At 40.2% G+C, this 22,396-nt stretch overlaps 1 protein-coding gene across 3 annotated transcripts in view; it reads right to left on the bottom strand.

Annotated features, from left to right (window-relative positions):
* Positions 1-22,396, bottom strand: part of ANKRD28 (ankyrin repeat domain 28) — a 137,593-nt gene that overhangs the window by 35,705 nt on the left and 79,492 nt on the right. For all 3 annotated transcript variants that reach the window (XM_068404498.1, XM_068404497.1, XM_068404499.1), the window contains 5 exons: positions 19,768-19,838; positions 16,740-16,940; positions 15,874-15,961; positions 3,286-3,428; positions 1,722-1,934 (listed from right to left, as the gene is read on the bottom strand). In XM_068404498.1, the coding sequence (XP_068260599.1) occupies positions 1,722-1,934; positions 3,286-3,428; positions 15,874-15,961; positions 16,740-16,940; positions 19,768-19,838 (716 nt within the window). The remainder of the gene's footprint in view (positions 1-1,721; positions 1,935-3,285; positions 3,429-15,873; positions 15,962-16,739; positions 16,941-19,767; positions 19,839-22,396) is intronic.

The following is a 22,396-nucleotide window of genomic DNA, read 5'->3' as shown; positions in this document are numbered from 1 at the left end:
AATTAAACCCTCCCCACTTCTTTTTTCTAAATCAGAAATATGCACAAAGTAACGAATCCTTGCAACCCAGCATACAGGAAAGCAGTAATTCTTTACTTGGTAGTATTTATGTTTCTCTTTTGTTCTTATTTGTATAAGTAACATACGTACATAATCATTACTCTATGTAACACTGTGGGATTATTTTAATGACACAACATACATTACTGAGAAACGATGTTTCAAGAATGTAGGGCAGAAGTCACTCCTGTAAGGCTAAACCCTCAGTCATAGCCAGTCTGGGACATGATGCAGAGCAGAAAGCTGGCAACAAAAATAAATGGACTGTGACCCATGCATTTTAGGACAAGTTGGCAATAAACCCTGTAGCACAGCTCCTTACATCTCCAGGGCACTTTGATGATTCATTTTTCCACAACTGAGTTTAAGTACATTTTCATTAAACGAGCTGCATGTTTAAATATATGTAAAAGTGAGCAGTAACATACATCTAAGATTTTTCCACATCAAATAGATGATTTTTAAGTTATTCCCAAATTTTCAGTGGGCTAGGGATTTTATACTAACAATAGATACAAAATTGTATTTTAGAATTAGTTAGCTGAAAATTCAGTGTGAATATCTTACACAAAGTGAGCCAAAAACCCCATGATTTTTAACAGAGATGTTCATCTCTTATCCAGACTGTGCTGAAATTCAGGCATAACTCTATTAAAACAGACTTATTTATTTAAGAAACAAAAGGACAGACAATTCTCTTCCTACCACATGTGGGCAACAGTAGAGGCAATTAGATATTTTGTAAGAGGAACACTTGGACTCTTCATTCCACATACCCATTTCCCACTTCCCCCAGCCTGAAACCTGCCAAAACACCAGATACTGCCACTGAATATTACTGAACATAGTTAAGTTTTCATTACTAGAGTAAAAAATCAACTTAATAAAAACCAGAAGGTTTCACATCTCTCTCTCACATCTCAAGACCTTACCGTACACACTTGAGAAGATAGTAAAAGATAAGGTTATAGTCTGCTTTTATGTTTGTGTGGATTAGAAATTCTGCCTACACTGAGACTGAATTCTAAGGAATATTCTGCAGCCAAAGACTTGTGACCAAGTAGAGATGTAAAACATATACTGACTCTACTCACTAAGTTTTGCTGGAGTAATTAAAAAAACAGTTCTAAGACTTTTCATTTGCCTGATCTACTTACCTTTGTATTTTTAATACACTCTTCACAACTCTCCCTTATTAATTAGATTTTAGGATCTTACATTATCCGCTCTTCAACTGCTCCAGCAATTAGCCTGTTCACACACATTTCTCTGAAACATCCTTGATTTCGTTAATGCTGCTTATTTACAAGAAAAACATGTTCTTTTGCATTTTCCCGTATGATTTGCTCTTACTCATATGGATAGACTAGGGAAGACAAATTATGTGTAATTCTGACATTTAAATATAATCAAGACAGTATTGTCATCTTTCTTCTTTATCCTTTTGGGCTATTTACTGCATCCCATTGAGGTTTTCAGATTCAGATCAAGCTCCTTGAAGCAACACGCTGGCTTATTTTTTCTATAGTGTTTTTCACAGAAGTACTCCATCAATCAGTGGGAACTTCCAAACATTATCGTAACAATGATTTTGAAAAATCACCTCTGATAAAGATGCACCGCATCTTTAAGAGTGAATGGATGGCTTTAGCTTCACCTACCTTTATATTTACATCTGCTCCGTTACAGACCAAAAGCTCTAAACACAATGCTCCATGTGTTGATGCAGCAGCAAAGTGCAAAGGTGTAAAACCCTTCTCATTCATTTGATTTACATTAGCACCGCAGTCTATGAGTTCATTCACTACAACATCTTGCCCGTTGTAGCAAGCTACGTGGAGGGGAGTATTTCCATAGGCATTTGGTTCATTCATCTATCAGAGAAAAAAGCCCCAAGATTAGTTAGTAGGCAAACACCTGTATTAATGCAGCATTTAATTATGACAAAGAAAAATCTCATGTCATGAGACAACTTCATTACGTTCCGGAACTCTTAAAAACCAGACATTAAAAGCAAGTTCTGGATGTAGTGCTTTGATCGATAAGTGTGTACCGGGGAAGAGAACAATTGCTTTACAAGTGAGCCAACCTCCTCCAATTGTCTCCACACCAGTTTCCTGTATGCAGTATGCAACTTGACAGAACATACATATGGAAAAAATGCAATTTGCACAGACACTACAGACTAAGCACAGTACAGACCTCGATCACTTTTCAACGGCATTTGCGGGTTTCTGTTAAAAACAGAGGTCAAAGGGACTGATTCTCCCTAAAATAAGCTTTAGGCATTTAGATTTAGAACTCCTAGATGTAGCAAGCGTATACACACACAGGCGGACTTTTCAATGTTACTGAGGACCTGTAGGTTCTGAGTGTAAGAGGAATTTTAGTTATGAACTACTTCTACAATACAATCATACACTTCGCTAATGAATTATGAGACATGCCGCTGTTTAGGTATCCAGGTTAGAAAATGTCAAATGATCTCTAAACCAAACGACTCAAAAGTATATATTTCCTCCTTTTTTTAATTTTTTTTTTGAGAGGGGGCACATATAGAAGTAGAATTTGTTGTTGTGCACGACATGATACTGAATTCTGATCTACTTCTCAAGACAGAACTTTGGCAGCATTCTCCAGCCTTGTAAGACTAAAATGTGATGCACAATGCAGATTTCTTACACAGTTTCACAGTTTGTTGTTAATACACTTACTACATGCAAGTACCGTACAGCCTTTTAATTTATTTTGCATTTCAATATTAATATGGCCTTCCTTACTGTAGTATTGAAGTTTCTCACAATTTTTAGTATCTCCCAGAACTTATGTGGTGTAAAAAAGTCAGTAACATCTATATTTTACAAATACCTGAAGCAAAAGACTTTAATTTCCTGCAGTTCAAAAAGGATTGTGTGGCAAAGCTAGGAACGGAATTCCTATTTCCTGAGTTCCAGTCCAATGAACTAAGAGTAAAAAATACCAAATGAACACAAAAACTACTAAATACAAATTTATTTCCAAATAATTGTGCAAAATCTGCAAGGCTCTTAAGTTACTTGGGGGAATGACGTTTTATAACAAAAAAAGCATGTGAATGAAGATCTTTAGAAATACTATTTTCACTATATCATAACCTGCCCCTAAATACACAGTGCGCTACAATACTAAGAAGAACATTTCAAACAACAAAAAAAATACGTATCACTTTGTTTTATTCTTCCTTACATCAACTCCAAGGTCTAGAAGATATTTAACTACACTGATCATCCCACTAGATGCTGCAGCATGTAAGGGTGTATACGATTTCTTGTCTTTGCATGTCACTTCAGCTCCGTGGGCCACAAGTAATTTCACAACTTCAATATGACCTAAAAGAATAAAGACAAAAAGAATGAAGCCGCATTTTATATTAACCAGCACAAGTTTACAAACTTAATAATTGTACAATTGTTATTACATGAACAAGACATTATTCATTTGGACCTAATCTGGAAAATAAAGAATTGTTCTTGTATTCTAATTGTATCATGAACTATAAAAGCAACATAACATTTATCTCCAGAAGAGAGTATTTCTACATACCCCCTCCAATAATCACAGTATTTATATTGCAAAAATCTTGTATATTAAAAAAAAAAATCTTGCCTTCTGCTTACACAGAAGGATTTTTTGGGAAGATTTGAGAACTACAGAGGCGAAATTACTTTGTAATTATTAAACATTTACTGCAAATTTCTGTTAACAACTTGAGAGAGAATGTGACTGTCAGTATTCCACCTTCACCTCAACTGCCCATTAACACCTTCAGCATAAACTTTGAAAAAATTACACAAACTTGAAAAGAAGAAAATATTCTATTTTTAAATAAAAATATATCCCCCCCCCAATCCAACTTCCTTTACTTGCAAAGCCTTTAAAATGTTGACGCAAATCACACAGGATTTAGTAAAGCTCTGTTTTCACAACTGACTCAAGCCTTTGAGGAACTGTAGCCTTCTGAAAGCATCAACTATTCTCCTAAGTCACTGGGAGAAGAGTAAAAGTCGAGTGGGATTGTGGGGAAGGGATGACCCAGGGTAAGTTCCAGGTAAGCGGGTGGAAAAGGGACGGGAGGGCAGGGAGCCCACCCTGAAGTAGCGGACAGTCACTCTCAGTGCCAGCTTTGTGGCTGGGCCAGGGGCCCCAACAGTGCACCACTGCTGCAAAAGGCAATCCAGCTTTCTCCTTCACCATGCCCGCGCGCTCCCCCACTTGTTGCATGCAGTTGTGACATTGCACACTAAGAGAAAAGCTATGAAAATGGGGTATCCAAAAAAAAAGATCTGTCATTCTTGCTCAGTTGATAATTAACTGCCAAACAAGTGAATCACTGAAAACACATAGATAATCATGACAAAGCGTCAGAATAAAGGAGCACACTTCAGTTAAATAGACCACGACAGATTTAGCGCTTTACCTTCGTAAATGACCCCTACAGACAGATGCGGGATTCTTCCTTTTACCTTTCAAGTGACACCCTTACCTTAGTTAAAAAAAGTGGCGAGGGGCACACCGAATACTTACACCTACTCAATCAAACACGTAAGTAAAAAGGATTAAATCCAGCCTTCAGTTTAAGTGCTTCATAAAAAGTGAGGGTCTTTGCTTTTTCAATGACTAAGAGAATTTGCAGAAGTTTGAATAGGAAGTGTCTACCCAAAGGAATACAAAGCTGTTCTGATAAACATTCGGTCACCATGATACCTATTTTATGCTGCATGCCCAACAACATACAAAATGACCCTTCACCAAGCTATACCAATCAGAAACATACAGAGTTTACCAGTGCAATGTGAAGTGCTGCAATATTTCACTTCTGAATTACTTCAGTATTGTAGGAAAGAAGAGAAAGAGAAATGTAAACATGATATTCATCTTCTGACCCAAATATAATGGGGACAAGAATGAAAACAAGCCCTATATGAGAGACAGAAGTACAGAAGATATTGAAAGCAGTGAAAGGAAGAGACACACTGAACTGAACAGTGGCAGAAAAACTTTAAAGAGAGGAAAAAAACAAAAAAAAAAATCCCTGACCTGCACTGAAAACACAAGCAGCAATCAGTGGAAGACACTCAAACAGAAGAGCAAGGTACTTGAAGTGGGAAGCGCTGAGGAGATGTCCTGATGCACTGAGGGAGATGCTAACACGCACGAATGAAAGTCCATTTTAGTCACAGCATTGCAGCTGGACAGCAATGGAGCTGGGTGAAAGGCAGGAAGGAAGGGAAACAATGGATATAACCCTAGAACGTTATTTATAGTAGACTGACGTAGCTACTTTTTTTTTTTTCCCTATAGTCAGTTTTATATGGTGGAAAAGCTTTAAGGCTTTCTTCAAACAACCAGAGCAGTATAAAATAGCTCTAAATTATGAGAAAGAATGTCACAGTTTTTTTTTTCCTTGTTTGAAGACTTTTAAAAGCTTTTTCTACTTTATTGTCTGCAAGGACATTTAGGTTGATCAACATCAGATAAATTACATTTTTCCCACCCAAACACTATTCATTAACAGAGTCTCCTGTTAATAGCCTATGAAATAGCACTAACTAATATTGGAATAAATGTAGCTTATATGAAAACCAAGACTTTTCTCTGTTCTAGGTGAGCACAAGCCGGAAAACATCTCTGTCTCTGCCATCGCATGCACAAGTATCATTCAACAAAATTTTGCAAATAATCACCTTGAGTAAAGTGGTTGGACATAGCAGACATGGCTTTGCATATTTAAGTAGATTGCAAAATACTAATACAAAATATCGCCAAGAACACTGACTCGATAATGAAGATTGTTCTTTAACTTCTTGGTTTCAAGTCCTGGTATCAGTATTTGAAGTGCAGTATCATACAGCTTCAAATTATAAGTTTGAGTATTAACGCTGTGACGATCACTTCATAATGCACTGGCACATTCAAGTCTCTTCCTCTGAAGACAGCTCAACAGGGTCCTGTTGTTCTTTTTCACATTTCATAGCCTTATTTTACATTACTATCAGATTATTTCAGACCTGTATTGTCAGGGACACGTGACTAATGTGAAATTTGCCGGAAACACAGAGTTCATTTTCAAATGAAGAGTTCACACAGAGTTCAAATTCCACTTTTGTGTGAAAACAGGTGTTTGTGAGAAGATCGATTTTACAATCATTGAGATCTTACAAACAAGCCCAATTTTGTAAACGTGTGGTTTTGCATTTGTAAAGACCAGAATTCTCAGTACTGGGACCAAAGCACATTTCATACAATGAACAGCTCATTATCAACCCCCAAAACTCAGGGTAAGGTTTTTGGTTATGTAAGATACACAATGCCACTGAATCACAGATGAGAAATGTTTAATTAGCAAGCTTAAGTCTGTTTTTAAGATCCACCCCCCATGCATACACACTGCAAAGCATTATGCCTATTTATAAGTAATTATCTCATTCAGAACAATAAGCATTAACACCAAACTGCATAGAGGGGCATTTTGCCTAAGATCAGACCTCCAAGGCAGAGTTATCCTAGACTTAGAGATGTCAATGTAATGAGTCCTGTCAATGTAATTTCCTGGTTTATGTGTGTTTATTTTTTGGTTAGATATCAGATAAAGTAAAATTAGTTTGTTTTACTCAGAGAAGGGGCAGCATGGAAATTACTCTCCTTGTATATTAACTTAAACGTTTGTCAAAAATACAAGGTGCTCCTTTATAAACCTTACATATAAAGGTTTTCACCGATACAGTCATTCCAAGTAGTATTTTCCTCTTACAACTGGAATAAATATGTTCAAATCTTTAGATCACCTCTGAAAGAAAAGCTTCCATGAAGAATAGGACCATGTTGTCTTCCTGACTGTTGTTCTCCTCAAGTTTTATAAGATGGTATCTTAGGCATATAGATATGCATTTTATAGAGAATTTAAAATTTAGGAAAATGCAGATCATCAAAACATAACAGAAACAAAAAGTTGCATATAATGAAGTCTTATTTCCCCATTTCATCTTCAAAGAAATTCCCAGGCATGCAGATTCATACAATACTGATGTCACTGCTTTTATTATTCTCCCTTGGCTGGATAAAATTATGAAGCAATAAGCTAAAATACTGAATATCAATCAAGACCATGGAATCATCTCAACTGGCTTCTTCCCAAAATTGATACTGAAACTTAGTTGTTCACTGCTCATATACAACACACGTTGCTTGTGTTCAAGTTATTTTTAGACATTTTCTGGAAGTTAAAATAGGCATTACATTTTTTGGCTTCTGCACAGATACAACATATTCTGCAATGACAAATACAATCAGCACTTACATGTGAATTACTTAGAAACACAGCGATTAGCCAAAGCCAAGATGACTGTCAGTGTCAGCCTAGATCTCTTAATCTGCATTTTCTATGAGTCACTGTCACGGTTTAAAGCTGGGACAGCTATTAACCAGGTGGCAGATGCTCTCTGTTAACCCTCTCCCCCCCCCCAAGAGAAAGGGAAAGGGAAAAGGGAGAGAGACTTATGGGTTGGAAAGTTAAAACAGTTTTAATAAACTATAATAATGAAAAAGAGTATAATAACAATAATAATAAAAATAATCATATATATAAATATATACAAATATATACAAAGCCAAGACTGAGAGCTTGGAAATCCTCCTCAGGCAGAGTTGCTCCCCCCAGCACGGGCAGAGGAGAAAATGCAGTAGCTCCCTGCCATCACACCTGCAGGCTTTTAACTGGAAAACTGGCAAAGCTGGTACCAATCAGTGGGAGACAGGAGGGCCCCTCCCTCCTGGGCCCCACCTCCAGGAGGCAGTGGGTTAGTGATAAATAGGAAAGTGAGAATGACGTGTATGGGATGGAATACCTCGTTGGTCAATCTTGGGTCACCTGCCCTGTCTGCTCCTCCCTGCAGGTGCGAGCCCCCTTCGGCTCTTCACTCATAAGCAGTGAGGAATTTAGCAGTGACCTTGGTTTCTCTAAGACTAATTGGCCTGGTTTGGGCCAAACCAGGACATTCCACCCCTTATTCCATACGATTCACGTCATACTCAGATCACCACTACCTTTTCATTTTCAAAAATATATACACATATCACTAGTTTATGATTCATCTCTATACAAAAAGTTCATTAAGTTCATTTGGTTCAGGATTGTGGGTTTCCATCTGGCTAGCAGTCTCTCAGCAGTCTCTCTGGCTAGCAGCCTCTCTTTTGTCATGGTTCTTGCCCACGGGTTGCAGGTTACAGATGTCAGACTCGAGGAGGTTACTGGATGCCACTTGATGAAGCTAGCTCCGGTCTCATCACCACTGTCTTAACCTGAAAGACACTTATGCAGTAACAACATACAGTTCAGAATTAAGTAGTCTCACCCAGAATCAGATCACCTTCAGGGACACATCGGACTTCACCATCTTGCAACATCACCCACCAAGTACATCCAGGTCCCTGAGCAAAAGCAATCCCACGAATGGGTTTACCTTTGCCCGTAGCAGGAAGAATCCAGACAGTTTTTCCCAACAGATTCCTTTCATGCACCACAGGGACTTTATCTCCTTCTACTGTATGTAGAAGGTCTGACTGAGCAGGGCCAGCTCGATTGATAGATCCCCTGGTGTTAACTAACCAGGTACCTTGTGCCAAATATTTATCCCAGTTTTTAAAGGTTCCACCCCCCATTGCTTTTAGGGTAGTTTTTAACAGCCCATTATACCGTTCAATTTTCCCAGAGGCTGGTGCATGATAGGGGATGTGATATACCCATTCGATGCCATGCTCTTTGGCCCAGTTGTCTATGAGACTGTTTTTGAAATGAGTCCCATTGTCCGACTCAATTCTCTCTGGCGTGCCGTGTCACAGAATCACAGAATCACAGAATGTTAGGGATTGGAAGGGACCTCGAAAGATCATCTAGTCCAATCCCCCTGCCGGGGCAGGATTGCCTAGACCATATCACACAGGAACGCGTCCAGGCGGGTTTTGAATGTCTCCAGAGAAGGAGACTCCACAACCTCTCTGGGCAGCCTGTTCCAGTGTTCAGTCACCCTCACCGTAAAGAAGTTTTTCCTCATATTTATGCGGAACCTCCTGTGTTCCAGCTTGCACCCATTGCCCCTTGTCCTGTCAAGGGATGTCACTGAGAAGAGCCTGGCTCCATCCTCATGACACTTGCCCTTTACATATTTATAAACATTAATGAGGTCACCCCTCAGTCTCCTCTTCTCTAAGCTAAAGAGACCCAGCTCCCTCAGCCTCTCCTCATAAGGGAGATGTTCCACTCCCTTAATCATCTTCGTGGCTCTGCGCTGGACTCTCTCTAGCAGTTCCCTGTCCTTCTTGAACTGACCGGCCCAGAACTGGACACAATACTCCAGATGCGGCCTCACCAGGGCAGAGTAGAGGGGGAGGAGAACCTCTCTCGACCTACTAACCAAAGCCCTTCTAATACACCCCAGGATGCCATTGGCCTTCTTGGCCACAAGGGCACATTGCTGGCTCATGGTCATCCTGCTGTCCACTAGGACCCCCAGGTCCCTTTCCCCTACACTGGTCTCCAACAGCTCTGCCCCCAACTTGTACTGGTACATGGGGTTGTTCTTGCCCAGATGCAGGACTCTACACTTGCCCTTGTTATATTTCATTAAATTTCTCCCCGCCCAACTCTCCAGCCTGTCCAGATCTCTCTGAATGGCTGCGCAGCCTTCCGGTGTGTCAGCCACTCCTCCCACAAGATTTGCTTTTCAAGACCCAGAATAGTGTTCCGGGCAGTGACATGGGGCACAGAGTATGTTTCCAACCATCCGGTGGTCGCCTCCACCACGGTAAGCACATAGCGTTTCCCCTGGTGGGTTTGAGGGAGTGTGATATAGTCAATTTGCCAGGCCTCCCCATATTTATATTTCAACCACCTCCCCCCATACCACAAAGGTTTTAACCGTTTGGCTTGCTTAATTGCGGCGCATGTTTCACAATCATGGATAACCCGTGCAATAGAGTCCATGGTTAAGTCCACCCCTCGGTCACGAGCCCATCTGTATGTTGCATCTCTCCCTTGATGACCTGAAGTGTCATGAGCCCACCGAGCTAAAAATAGTTCACCTTTATGTTCCCAGTCCAAATCTATTTGGAACACTTTAGCAGCTTGATCCGCTTGTTGGTTGTTTCGATGTTCCTCAGTTGCCCGACTTTTAGGTACGTGAGCATCTACGTGACGTACCTTCACGACTAGTTTCTCTAGCCGAGCAGCAATATCTTGCCACAATTCAGCAGCCCAAATAGGTTTACCTTTACGCTGCCAGTTGCTTCGCTTCCACTGCTTTAACCACCCCCACAAGGCATTTGCCACCATCCATGAGTCAGTATAAAGATACAGCCTTGGCCACTGTTCTCATTCAGCAATGTCTAAAGCCAGCTGAATGGCTTTTACCTCTGCGAATTGACTTGATTCACCTTGTCCTTCTGTGGCTTCTGTGACTCGTCATATGGGACTCCATACAGCAGCTTTCCACTTCCAATGCTTTCCTACAAGACGGCAGGATCCATCGGTGAACAGGGCATACTGCTTCTCATCCTCTGGTAGTTCATTATATGGTGGGGCTTCTTCAGCACGTGTCACCTCCTTTTCTGGTGGCATTCCGAAGTCTTTGCCTTCTGGCCAGTCCATGATCACTTCTAAGATTCCTGGGCGATTAGGGTTTCCTGTTCGAGCCCTCTGTGTAATTAATGCAATCCATTTACTCCATGTAGCATCAGTTGCATGATGGGTAGTGGGAACCTTACCCTTGAACATCCAGCCTAGTACTGGTAATCGGGGTGCCAGGAGAAGTTGTGCTTCAGTACCAATTACCTCTGAAGCAGCTCTAACTCCTTCATATGCTGCCAGTATCTCTTTTTCAGTTGGGGTGTAATTGGCCTCGGAGCCCTTGTATCCTCGACTCCAAAATCCTAGGGGTCGACCTCGAGTCTCCCCTGGTACTTGCTGCCAGAGGCTCCAGGTAGGACCATTGTCCCCAGCTGCGGTGTAGAGCACATTTTTAACATCTTGTCCCATACGGACTGGTCCAAGGGCTACTGCATGCACAATCTCTTGTTTAATCTGTTCAAAAGCCTGTTGTTGTTCAGGGCCCCACTGAAAATCATTCTTCTTTCTGGTCACTTGATAAAGAGGGCGTACAATCTGGCTGTAATCTGGAATATGCATTCTCCAGAAACCCACAACGCCTAAGAAGGCTTGTGTTTCCTTTTTGTTAGTTGGTGGGGACATAGCTGTTATTTTGTTGATCACCTCTATCGGGATCTGGCGACGCCCATCTTGCCATTTAATCGCTAAAAACTGGATCTCCCGGGCAGGCCCCTTGACCTTGCCTCTTTTTATGGCAAAACCAGCTGTCAGAAGAATTTGGATGATTTTCTCCCCTTTGTCAAAAACTTCTGCTGCTGTATCACCCCACACAATGATGTCATCAATGTATTGCAGATGTTCTGGAGCTCCACCCTTTTCTAGTGCAGTCTGGATCAGTCTGTGGCAAATAGTAGGACTGTGTTTCCACCCCTGGGGCAGTCGATTCCAGGTGTACTGGATACCTCTCCAGGTAAAAGCAAACTGTGGCCTGCACTTTGGTGCCAAGGGAATAGAGAAAAATGCATTAGCTATGTCTATGGTGGCGTACCACCTGGCTGCCTTTGACTCCAGTTCGTATTGAAGTTCTAGCATGTCTGGCACAGCAGCACTCAGCGGTGGCATAACTTCATTTAGGCCACGATAGTCCACAGATAATCTCCATTCTCCATCAGACTTTCGCACTGGCCATATAGGACTATTAAAGGGTGAGCGAGTCTTACTAATCACTCCTTGATTTTCTAATTGTCTAATCAGTTTATGAATGGGGATCAGCGAGTCTCGATTGGTGCGATATTGTCGTCGGTGCACCGTGGTAGTAGCAATTGGCACCTGTTGTTCTTCAACCTTCAGCAACCCCACAACAGAAGATCTTCTGAGAGGCCAGGCAAGGTAGACAGCTGTTTAATGTCCTCAGTCTCTACAGCTGCTACACCAAAGGCCCATCTATAGCCTTTTGGGTCCTTGAAATACCCTCTCTTGAGGTAGTCTATGCCAAGGATGCACGGAGCATCTGGGCCAGTCACAATGGGGTGCTTTTTCCATTCATTTTTAGTTAGGCTCACTTCGGCCTCCAATACAGATAACACTTGAGATCCTCCTGTTACTCCTGAAATACTGATAGGTTCTGCCCCTTTATGATTCGATGGCATTAGGGTGCACTGTGCACCAGTGTCTACCAAGGCTCGATACCTTTGTGGTTTTGATGTGCCAGGCCATCGAATCCACACAGTCCAATGAACTCGGTTGTCCCTCTCCTCCTCCTGGCTGGAGGCAGGGCCCCCCTAATTAAGAAATGGATTCGTGCTGCTCACAGGGACTGGACCTTCATTTCTCCTATTCACGCTTGGGAAAAAATGATTTGAGGCCCATCTACCCTGACTGGGGTCCTGCTCACTGGTAACTAGAGCAGCCATCCTTCTAGAAAAATTCTCTCTGGTATTTCTTTTAGCTTGCAACTCACGTACTCGTGCCTGTAGGGTACTGGTAGGTTGTCCATGCCATCTGCTCATGTCCTCCCCATAACCACGCAGGGCAAACCACAGGATACCTCGTGATGTGTTCCGTTTCCTTTGAGCTGGTCCTGTAGGAGAGCGTTTCCTCCTAACAGCTGCAACGCGTGCCTGTGTAGGTAGAGAGTCAAGTTTATTCTCGATCCTGGACAGTTTGTCTGACAGTTGTTTAAATGAGTCCTTGTTTTCCTTAGTCAGTTTTTTCCACAGCCGAGACACGGGCCTGCAGTGGGGAAGAAATACTATCTTCATACTGTCGCATACAGTTAGCCAATTTCGCCCACAGTAGACGTGCCCATATCATCTTCTCCCCATACTAATATTGACAATGTATGGGTATGTGTTGGTGGAGCATTCTTCACAACCTTCCGGAACATGGATCGGTTGCATTCCACTTCATCAGGATTTACAGGATCTACAATGTCCCGTGGGTGTCTATAAATGATCTCTTGCACAGCCAGTTCTCTGAGGTAGTTAATACCTTTTTTCTATAGTGGTCCATTTGCTTAGGTGGCTCATAACATCATCTTTATAGGGATACCTGCTCTTTACAGCTGACAAGAGTCGCCTCCAGAGACTGATAGTGTTTGACTTTCTTGCGAGCGCCTTATCAATACCACCATCTCTGGACAGGGATCCCAACTGTCTGGCTTCTCTGCCATCCAATTGCATGCTGTCTGCCCCATTATCCCAGCATCGGAGCAACCAGGTAATAATAGGTTCACCGTCATAACGGCTGAAGTCTTTCCTTATATTTCTCAGGTCCTTCAGGGATAAGGAGTGGTAGGTTATCTCTACGTCCGAGTCCTCCTCTTGTGATAGTTCTGCTTTAGAAGGACCTTTCTTCTGTGATGGGTCTGCTTTAAAAGGACGATCGAGGAAACCCCCATCTGTGTTGGGCCCTAACTCTGCCTGAGAAGGGCCCTCACCTGGGTCATATGATGGCTCTGCCTTGGAAGGCTCTGAGTCATCATCCTTCACTTCACGAGCTGATTTCTTTTGGTATTTCTTCCTGGTTACAGGAGCAATTAGTACAGATTCGATAGATGCTGGAGTCTGAGTAGATGCAGTGGCTGTCGTGGGAGTGCTGAGAGTCTGAGTAGCTGCAGTGGCCATCTTGGGGGGTGTAGCAGCTGTGGTACAGGCTGCTGAGGCTTCAGTGGGTTTAGTGGCTGTAGCGGCAGTACACACTGTAGGATCTGAGGTGGCTGCATAACACCTACAACTGTCCCTGCACCAATATTTAATCTTATCCCACATCAGAAACACATTCAGGACAACCAAAAATAAAAACATGCCACCTAGACAGCACCATCCTAATTTCGCAAAATCTAGTGGAATCAGCTTGGCAGAAAAGGAGAAGGTACTATTTCCCAAAGTAAAACTGGAAGTGTAATCATTAACAGAATCAGCTAAAGGACACCTGGAGCGCGCAGATGAAGTTGCTGCTACTGATTCGCGATTAAAGCTGCCCATCATTGTGTCATAGAGATAAGAGATCGGAATATTAACTGCCCAGTTTATCACAGCATAAATCAGTATCAAACCCCATACCAAAACAATACATTTCGACCAGCGCCCACTGCTAAACTGCATGTAAACATTCATAAGAAGCAAGCAATAACACAGTGCCCACGGCAGGTAAGGCATCATTGCAATACTCAACTGTGAAAGAAACTCCATAAAAAGATGAGATAACACAGCATTCAAAAATGACATCACCATTTTCACTATCTGTTTTAACTTTCCAACCCCTCGTAAATCTCAAAGGAAGAAATCTGATATTCTCTCAGCTGAGCTCTCCGGGTCTCCTCCCACCAGAGCCAGGATTCAACTTATCAGAGCAACCTGTTGGAGCTTCTCTCGAGCCCCACGTTGGGCGCCAATAAATCTGTCACAGTTTAAAGCTGGGACAGCTATTAACCAGGTGGCAGATGCTCTCTGTTAACCCTCTCCCCCCCCCAAGAGAAAGGGAAAGGGAAAAGGGAGAGAGACTTATGGGTTGGAAAGTTAAAACAGTTTTAATAAACTATAATAATGAAAAAGAGTATAATAACAATAATAATAAAAATAATCATATATATAAATATATACAAATATATACAAAGCCAAGACTGAGAGCTTGGAAATCCTCCTCAGGCAGAGTTGCTCCCCCCAGCACGGGCAGAGGGGAAAATGCAGTAGCTCCCCCCAGCACGGGCAGAGGGGAAAATGCAGTAGCTCCCCCTGCCATCACACCTGCAGGCTTTTAACTGGAAACGGGCAAAGCTGGTACCAATCAGTGGGAGACAGGAGGGCCCCTCCCTCCTGGGCCCCACCTCCAGGAGGCAGTGGGTTAGTGATAAATAGGAAAGTGAGAATGACGTGTATGGGATGGAATACCTCGTTGGTCAATCTTGGGTCACCTGCCCTGTCTGCTCCTCCCTGCAGGTGCGAGCCCCCTTCGGCTCTTCACTCATAAGCAGTGAGGAATTTAGCAGTGACCTTGGTTTCTCTAAGACTAATTGGCCTGGTTTGGGCCAAACCAGGACAGTCACCTTCCAATGGTTTATATTGCTCGTATTTTAAATTAAGCTTGAGATATAAAGCTCTACTATTTATTATAGATATGCTGAAGAAAACAATTCCTACCACTTAATAAAATGAAAGTCTGATAAAAGGCAATGAAGTACATCACACTGACAGTGCATTGATCAATACCATGAGGACAATAATTATCCACTCCTGGAATAAGAATGGCAAGGCAAGAATTTCGAGTTTTAGAGATGAAATATTCTTCTTTTAAAATACAATCCCCAAGGCTGGTGTAACGATCCTCTGTTTCAGGTGCCCCTTGTATTAATTGCTTACATTCTATTTAGCATTATTGCAAAAGTTTTCACCTGTGATTAGACTCCTGTTCATTGAGGAACATAGTTCCTTTTTTTTTAAAGAACAAAATTACTTACCTCACTTTTCTTTTTCCAACAAATTGATTTTCTCACCACAAAAATGCATTTATAAGGCAATCTGAAGTATACTATTAACGGTTTGCTGGCAGACACACAGATAACCTCAATGCTTACAATGTAAGTATTTTTCCTACAAATATATAAAACCACTAAACATAAGGAGATTCCTTTTTTTTTACTACCACAATAGGAATCAACTGAAATATGTACATACCCATATATGCTGCCCAATGTATAGCTCGTCTGTCTTTCTTGTCAAATGCATTAATATTGGCCCCTCTAGACAACAGTAAGCTGACCATCTGAGATAAACAGAAAGAAAATAAATCCTCTCTTCATAATGGAAAACTCTGCTTAAAGTTACACAAAGAAAATCATAGGAGAAAAAAATATATGCGTTTTCAACTCATTTAAATGTGTTATTTTTTGAATATTCCATAAGCTTGAAAAAACTGGCTGCCCACCTTGGCAGTAACAATGAAGTGACTGTAAGGAACATGAAACTCTATATCAACAAAAACATTTCCAAGTTAAATATGGCAAAGCTGTGGAATCTTTGAAATCTTCAGGATGTTACTAAGGGATTCAATAAAGGTAATCACTAAAAGGAAGCCTATTGTCAATTTGTCTCCAGTTACCTATACACAATTACAATGGGAATTTCTCAGCAGTCATTTCTCGGGGTTTGAAAACTAGCGAGTTAGAGCTTATTACATGTATTTACTCCGCATTTCAGTGACAAGACATTCTGTATGTTCACTATCTACTGAACAGAAAAATATCTTCTTTTTTCCATTTTAAACTTATCTATTACTGGTTTAACTCCAGTTAACTCAGGCAAATTTGCTTCTGTCTTAAGAAAGGTGAACGCCGTAATAACCTTCCAACTAAACGATGTAACATGTATTTTCCACAACCACTCCATACACAGATGCATACAAAAGACAAATTATAATACAAAATAGAGGTTGGGTTTTTTTGAGGGGATGGGAGAAATGATTTTAAACTGAGAAACTAAACATCAGAAATGTGAGGGACAGAACAGCAAGTGGGAAACAACCTAAGAAAAATGATTCTTACCTCAACGTGCCCACTAAAGGCTGCATGATGCAATGCAGTTCTGCCTGCTCGATCAGACACATTTACGTTGCTTAGGATAGGCACCAAAGCTTCAGCACATTTCACAGCTTTGTTTGCAGCTGCTATATGCAGCGGTGTCTGCCAGTTTTTATCACGAGCATTGACATCTGCTGAATGCTTTAACAACACCTGAACAGCATCCTGAAAGCATTTACAAAGAAAACAAGCTGCTTAGTGAAGATCTGAAATGCCAGCCTTAAATCCAAGGACAGTATAATGGCATAGAACTATTTCCAATTTGTTCTTTTGTAAACATCATCTTATGTTTCGGGATTTGTATTTCATAATAAATCCAAGTTTGGGGATGTTCTCAAGAACATGAAAAATATACTCCCTACAGGATTCAACTGAATCAACCATTGATCCATTTATCCAGTTCCTTAAGCCAGCTGGCAAATTGTTTTATCATCACAACTAATTCCAAAGCTCAATAAACTTCCTTAGGACTTCTTCCATTGCTAAGGATCAGTGAAGTACTATGAACTTATAACGCATTTTCATCAATTTGCCAGGTAAAATGTTTGAACTGTCAAAGTCTAGAAATGGCAAAGAGAAAACAGCTTATTAAATGTACATTTAGAGAACCACAGATAAAACAGAGCAGGGTCACAAAAAGTTTCAACATATACTCTTGCAAAACTCCTGAAAACCATTTCAAAATGTTGCACTGAATTCCATCTCACAACAAGATTATTCATTTCCTTTTGTTAAATGTACAAGCTCTGAAAATTTCACAAATAAGACTAATTCTTACTGCATTTTATGTCAACTCTGTGACCTTCCCACAATTCACTAATTGCTTTCAGTGACTTCCAACTCAAACACTGAGCACACAAATACATGGTTGGCACTTTGAATTTAAAACATGTTACCAACAAGTAGTTACTGGAAAATTCAAATTACACTGTGGTACAATACCTAGGTATTATTCTCAGCTATGGGCAGAATGCTACGTAACACTTGATTCTATTTATTACAATAAATTATATTTAAAATGTTCAGATTTCTTCTACTGTCAATAAAAAGGAAAACACGAACAAACACAGAATCATAGAATCATATAAAAGTGAAAATACTGCATCACAGGCTTGTAATTTAAATGAGAAATTGAATAGCTCCTCTATTCTCTAAGAAACTTAAGCAGATTTAGTACTTTAAAAATCTAATCACTATTTGAACTTCTGTCTTTTTTGACCCAAATATTAAGAAAAACCATAATCAGAACAAGGAAATTTTAGAACAGCTATTACCTCTTTTGTAGAAGGAAGCACCATAGTACTAGTATAAAGACAATGTATCTTGTATTTTTATGCACATATGCATTAATGAATGTCAAGAATTAGTGAATCTGCTTAGGGATTTTCTCCCCCCCCCCGCCAAAGTACACCAGGCACACAAATATAAAGGCCTGGAGCGTGACCGTCTGGACACGAAGTTGCTTGAACTTGCGCAGTTGACAGCTAAATCCATAATTCCAGCTATTTTGCATGTTTCGATGTTCTTGTTTAATTGCAGCTGTCATTGCTTCAAGAGTGAGATCAGATGTTTTACTGAAATCATTATCAAGAATTTTTTTCATTACAGCTTTTTTCATCTAATGCCCAAACCCCATATATGTCTGTCAGCTGGAAAACAGTGCCTACACGTATCAACCACGTATGTGGGCTCCTATGACTTACTGTGTTTATAAATAGAAAATTCTGACAAGTGCCTAGCACTGCCTTTTGGGTAAATAGTCTGGTTTAAATGTGTTCTTTGCCTTCAGTTAGTATTTTGTTTAAAATATTCCACATTTAAAAAAATGTGACCATGGTTGCATTTCTTGAAGTTATCATTTAGGTGTTTGTCTGCAGCACTCCACTCCGCAAGTGTTACTGATACAAGGAGCTTTTATTGTCCCTCAGCTCTGAAGAATGCAGCATTTGGTGCTTTGGTCAGCTCCCAAAGGAGCAGCCTAAAAATACCTCAAGAAGAGCAAACAGCATTTGGGAACAAGGCGCCCTCAAAGATCCATTTTCAAACACTGTTTTGAATAACACAATCTCCACACAACTTAGCTATTAATCCTAGTGAAAAAATATTGCAATTTATCCAGGGAATTCAAAAGCAAAAACTGAAATGAGGCTTTTTTAGATAGTTCGTGGATCAAACTTGAAGTTCAACACTTGTCAAAACCAAAATATCCAATTCCATCTTCTCAAACAAAAATTTACACAGAATCTTTAAAAAAACCTTTATTTTTTGAGAAATAGTGAAACGAGCATCGATTTGACTCAGGATTTCAAAGGAGATAGTTTTGCATAAACTCTTCCACATAATAAGCTCAGCATTTCTCTGTTTTGATCTTCTACAGGCATTTAAAATTTTTATTAGTTTACCAACAGAGGAACAATAACAAATGCATTTCTTATATTACTATATTCTCACAACTGTGTAACTGGTAGACTTCAAAAAACTTTCTACATACTTCATTTATAACTTTTAAAGTGATTTTCAATACTATCATTACTCATTAATCGCTTTTTTAAAAAAAAGATGTTTGCAGGCCTTATAAAACCATTTATTTCTTCAATGTCTGAAGAGACAAGCATGTAAAAAATGAAGAAATGCAAAGATTATGCTGTAAAAGCTGTACTAAATCTTAGTTCATCTCTACTTCCCTCATGCTGAACCATTCTGGTCACCTTAAGAGAAGTAAACTGGACTTGAGAACACTGCATGCAGAATTCTCTGCTAGGGAAATGGCAGAGAGCAAAGCTGAGAACTGGAAGTTTATATATTTCCCCTTTTCTTCCTATTCAGGCATGTGATATATACACATACCCGAAACAGGTTGAACAAACTGTTGCAAAAGTGTTCTGCAATTCCAAACATTTGGAGTAGTTTCACTTTGTAAAAACGAACAAAGAACAGAAGGTAATTTGAGATGTCTTATTTTAACAAAAGCAGTACAAAAAAAAAAGCATACCTCACTACATGATGCCACAGCTCTGTGTAAAGGAGTCAACCATTTGCTGTCTTTGGCATTAACTCTAGCTCCTGTAACAAAAAATAAGGACAACAGAAATTTATAATATATTTACAGAAAGATTTAAATATTTTCAAGTACAGAGATAGAACTACTGGAAGATACTTATTCTAGGCTCATTAATACAGCATGATGCCAAAAATGGGAAGGAGTCTCTTCTCCAGCTGAAGTCCACCCTTTGAGGAAATTCTTTTAATGCTGCACCCGTAATACTCTTCCATCAAAGTGTACTCATCTTTTTACACTAGGTAATCCTCTATAATCTCCTGGACTTCCAAAAGCACATAAGAAACTATTGGGTAAGAAAGATGGACTCCTTGCCTTCATTTACCAACAAAAATCTCATACTTTCCCACTGCAGCTGAAATTCTCCATTAAAATAGAGAAAGAGGCTACATTTATTCCCCACGCCTCCAGTTTCCTCATGGTTGGTGAGTCTGATGCGTAGGTATACAAAATGATGCTGTTTCTTCTACCAGGAATTTGGGAATGAATCTTTTCTATGCCACCAGGTCACCTAGCCCACTTCAGGACCTCCTGGACCTCCCTTCATGAGCTAGACTGTAACAACCACACCTCTCTGCTTTTAAAAGCAGACCCAAGAAAGAGCTGTCCCTGCCCCCAGGAAAAAAGGTTGCACAAACATCTGTAAGAGACACAAACCTGGGTCTGGAATTTAATTTTTTTCTTAACAATAAAAGGAAAGAAGGATTTGGGGATTTTTACTCTGAAGGAAGTAACTGAACTACTTCCTCACTTCCAGTGAGCTTCAACAAACAAGAAAACTTCATGATTAAGCTTAATAATTTAATTTCTTACTGATATATATATGCACACACATATGTGTATACATATACACACACATAATACTTTATAGTTTTTTTATAGCTTGAGTGGAAATTTAGCCATCTTTATTTGAAAACTACTGAAATTTTACATACATGTGATAGCTTAGACAAAATATTACATTTTTTTAAAAAATAGTTCAGAAATACTGCTGGAAAGAGTTCATAGAGCAATATAGGATATCACACAGTAACATTAATGCTATATAGTCAGTTTATTAACTTAGAATCATAGAATTGTTTAGGTTGGAAAAGACCTTTACGATCATTGAGTCCAACTGTAAACCTAACACTGCCAAGCCCACCACTAGATCATGTCCCTAAGCACCACATCTACATGTCTTTTAAATACCTCCAGAGATGGTGACTCCACCACTTCCCTGGGCAGCCTGTTCCACTGCTTGACAACTCTTTCGGTGAAGAAATTTTTCCTAATATCCAATCTAAACCTCCCCTGGTGCAGCTTGAGGTCATTTCCACTCGTCCTATCGCTTGCTACTTGGGAGAAGAGACCAACATCCACCTTGCTACAACCTCCTTTCAGGTAGTTGTAGAGAGCCATAAGGTCTCCCCTGAGCCTCCTTTCCTGCAGGCTAAGCAACCCCAGTTCCCTCAGCCACTCCTCATAAGACTTGTGCTCTAAACCCTTCACCAGTTTTGTTGCTCTTTGGACACGCTCCATCGCAACTTCTCAAGCTAAACATGATATTGTTATGTTAGAACCAACTTTATTTTTTTCTATGCAAAGAATAGAAAAGGATGGAAGGCCAGTAAGACACAAAATGTCAAACGGGCTGCTGGTGAGGATACTCCACTGAGAGACAGGGTATTTTGATCTAAGTCTCCCAGACCTGCACTAGTAAAGAAATCTCTCCCAGTCCAGATGAACAACCTGACCAAGAAACTTTGTAGTCTGTACAAAGTCGTGGCTGTATATACTAAGCAAACCAAAGATTTGAAGACAGTTCTCTGAGTTAATCAGTTTCTAGTCAATCCATTCCTTTCAGGCTTAAGAATACAACATAGAAGCTGATGCTGGATCCAAACGCGCACTTTGACCCTCGGTCTTCCAAGTGCCAGAGAGAGGCTGAGGTCCAATTGCTGGCTACAGTTTCAGGGATTTTCCTCAAAAACAAGGTTGAAGGAATGGGAAAAAAGTCCAAGTCCATTTGAAGAAAACCCCCACAATCTAGCAAAAGTTTAAGAGACTCAATCTTACCGTAAATATCTGCTTTTGTCAGACATCATAAGGATCTAGTGTACTGCACCATAATATAACGTACTGTATCAAATTCTGCACAGAACTCTACCAAAAAAAGAATTTGAGGATTCTAAACGTCACCAGAAATGTCTTAGGATTTCTGGTAATCCTTCTCAAAAGACAATAACCTGAATGATCAGTGAGAATGTAATCAATATATTTCAAAAGTATCTGTAATTCTTGATTATATTCCAGGTTGTTGTTAGCCACACCTTCTTTTTAGCAGACAAGATAAAAACAAGAGCCAAAATGGTACTCCCAGCTCCACCCTGACTTCACTTCTACAGCCAACAACCAAGGAATGAAGACTTTCAAAGTCTAACTGATTTCTAATTTTAGGATACAAATGTGTTTGAAGTGTTTTAAAGGAATTAAGGGAGTTACTAGGTCACTAATCACGATCCTGATTTTCTTCAGGAAAATGCATTTGCAAGGTTTGAGGTCAGGTCAGATCCACCCAGGT

Source organism: Nyctibius grandis, chromosome 7 (assembly GCF_013368605.1).
Source record: "Nyctibius grandis isolate bNycGra1 chromosome 7, bNycGra1.pri, whole genome shotgun sequence".
Classification (NCBI taxonomy): Eukaryota; Metazoa; Chordata; class Aves; order Nyctibiiformes; family Nyctibiidae; genus Nyctibius; species Nyctibius grandis.
The sequence above is the reverse complement of the archived record's forward strand: the minus strand, read 5'-3'. Positions and strand labels throughout refer to the sequence as shown.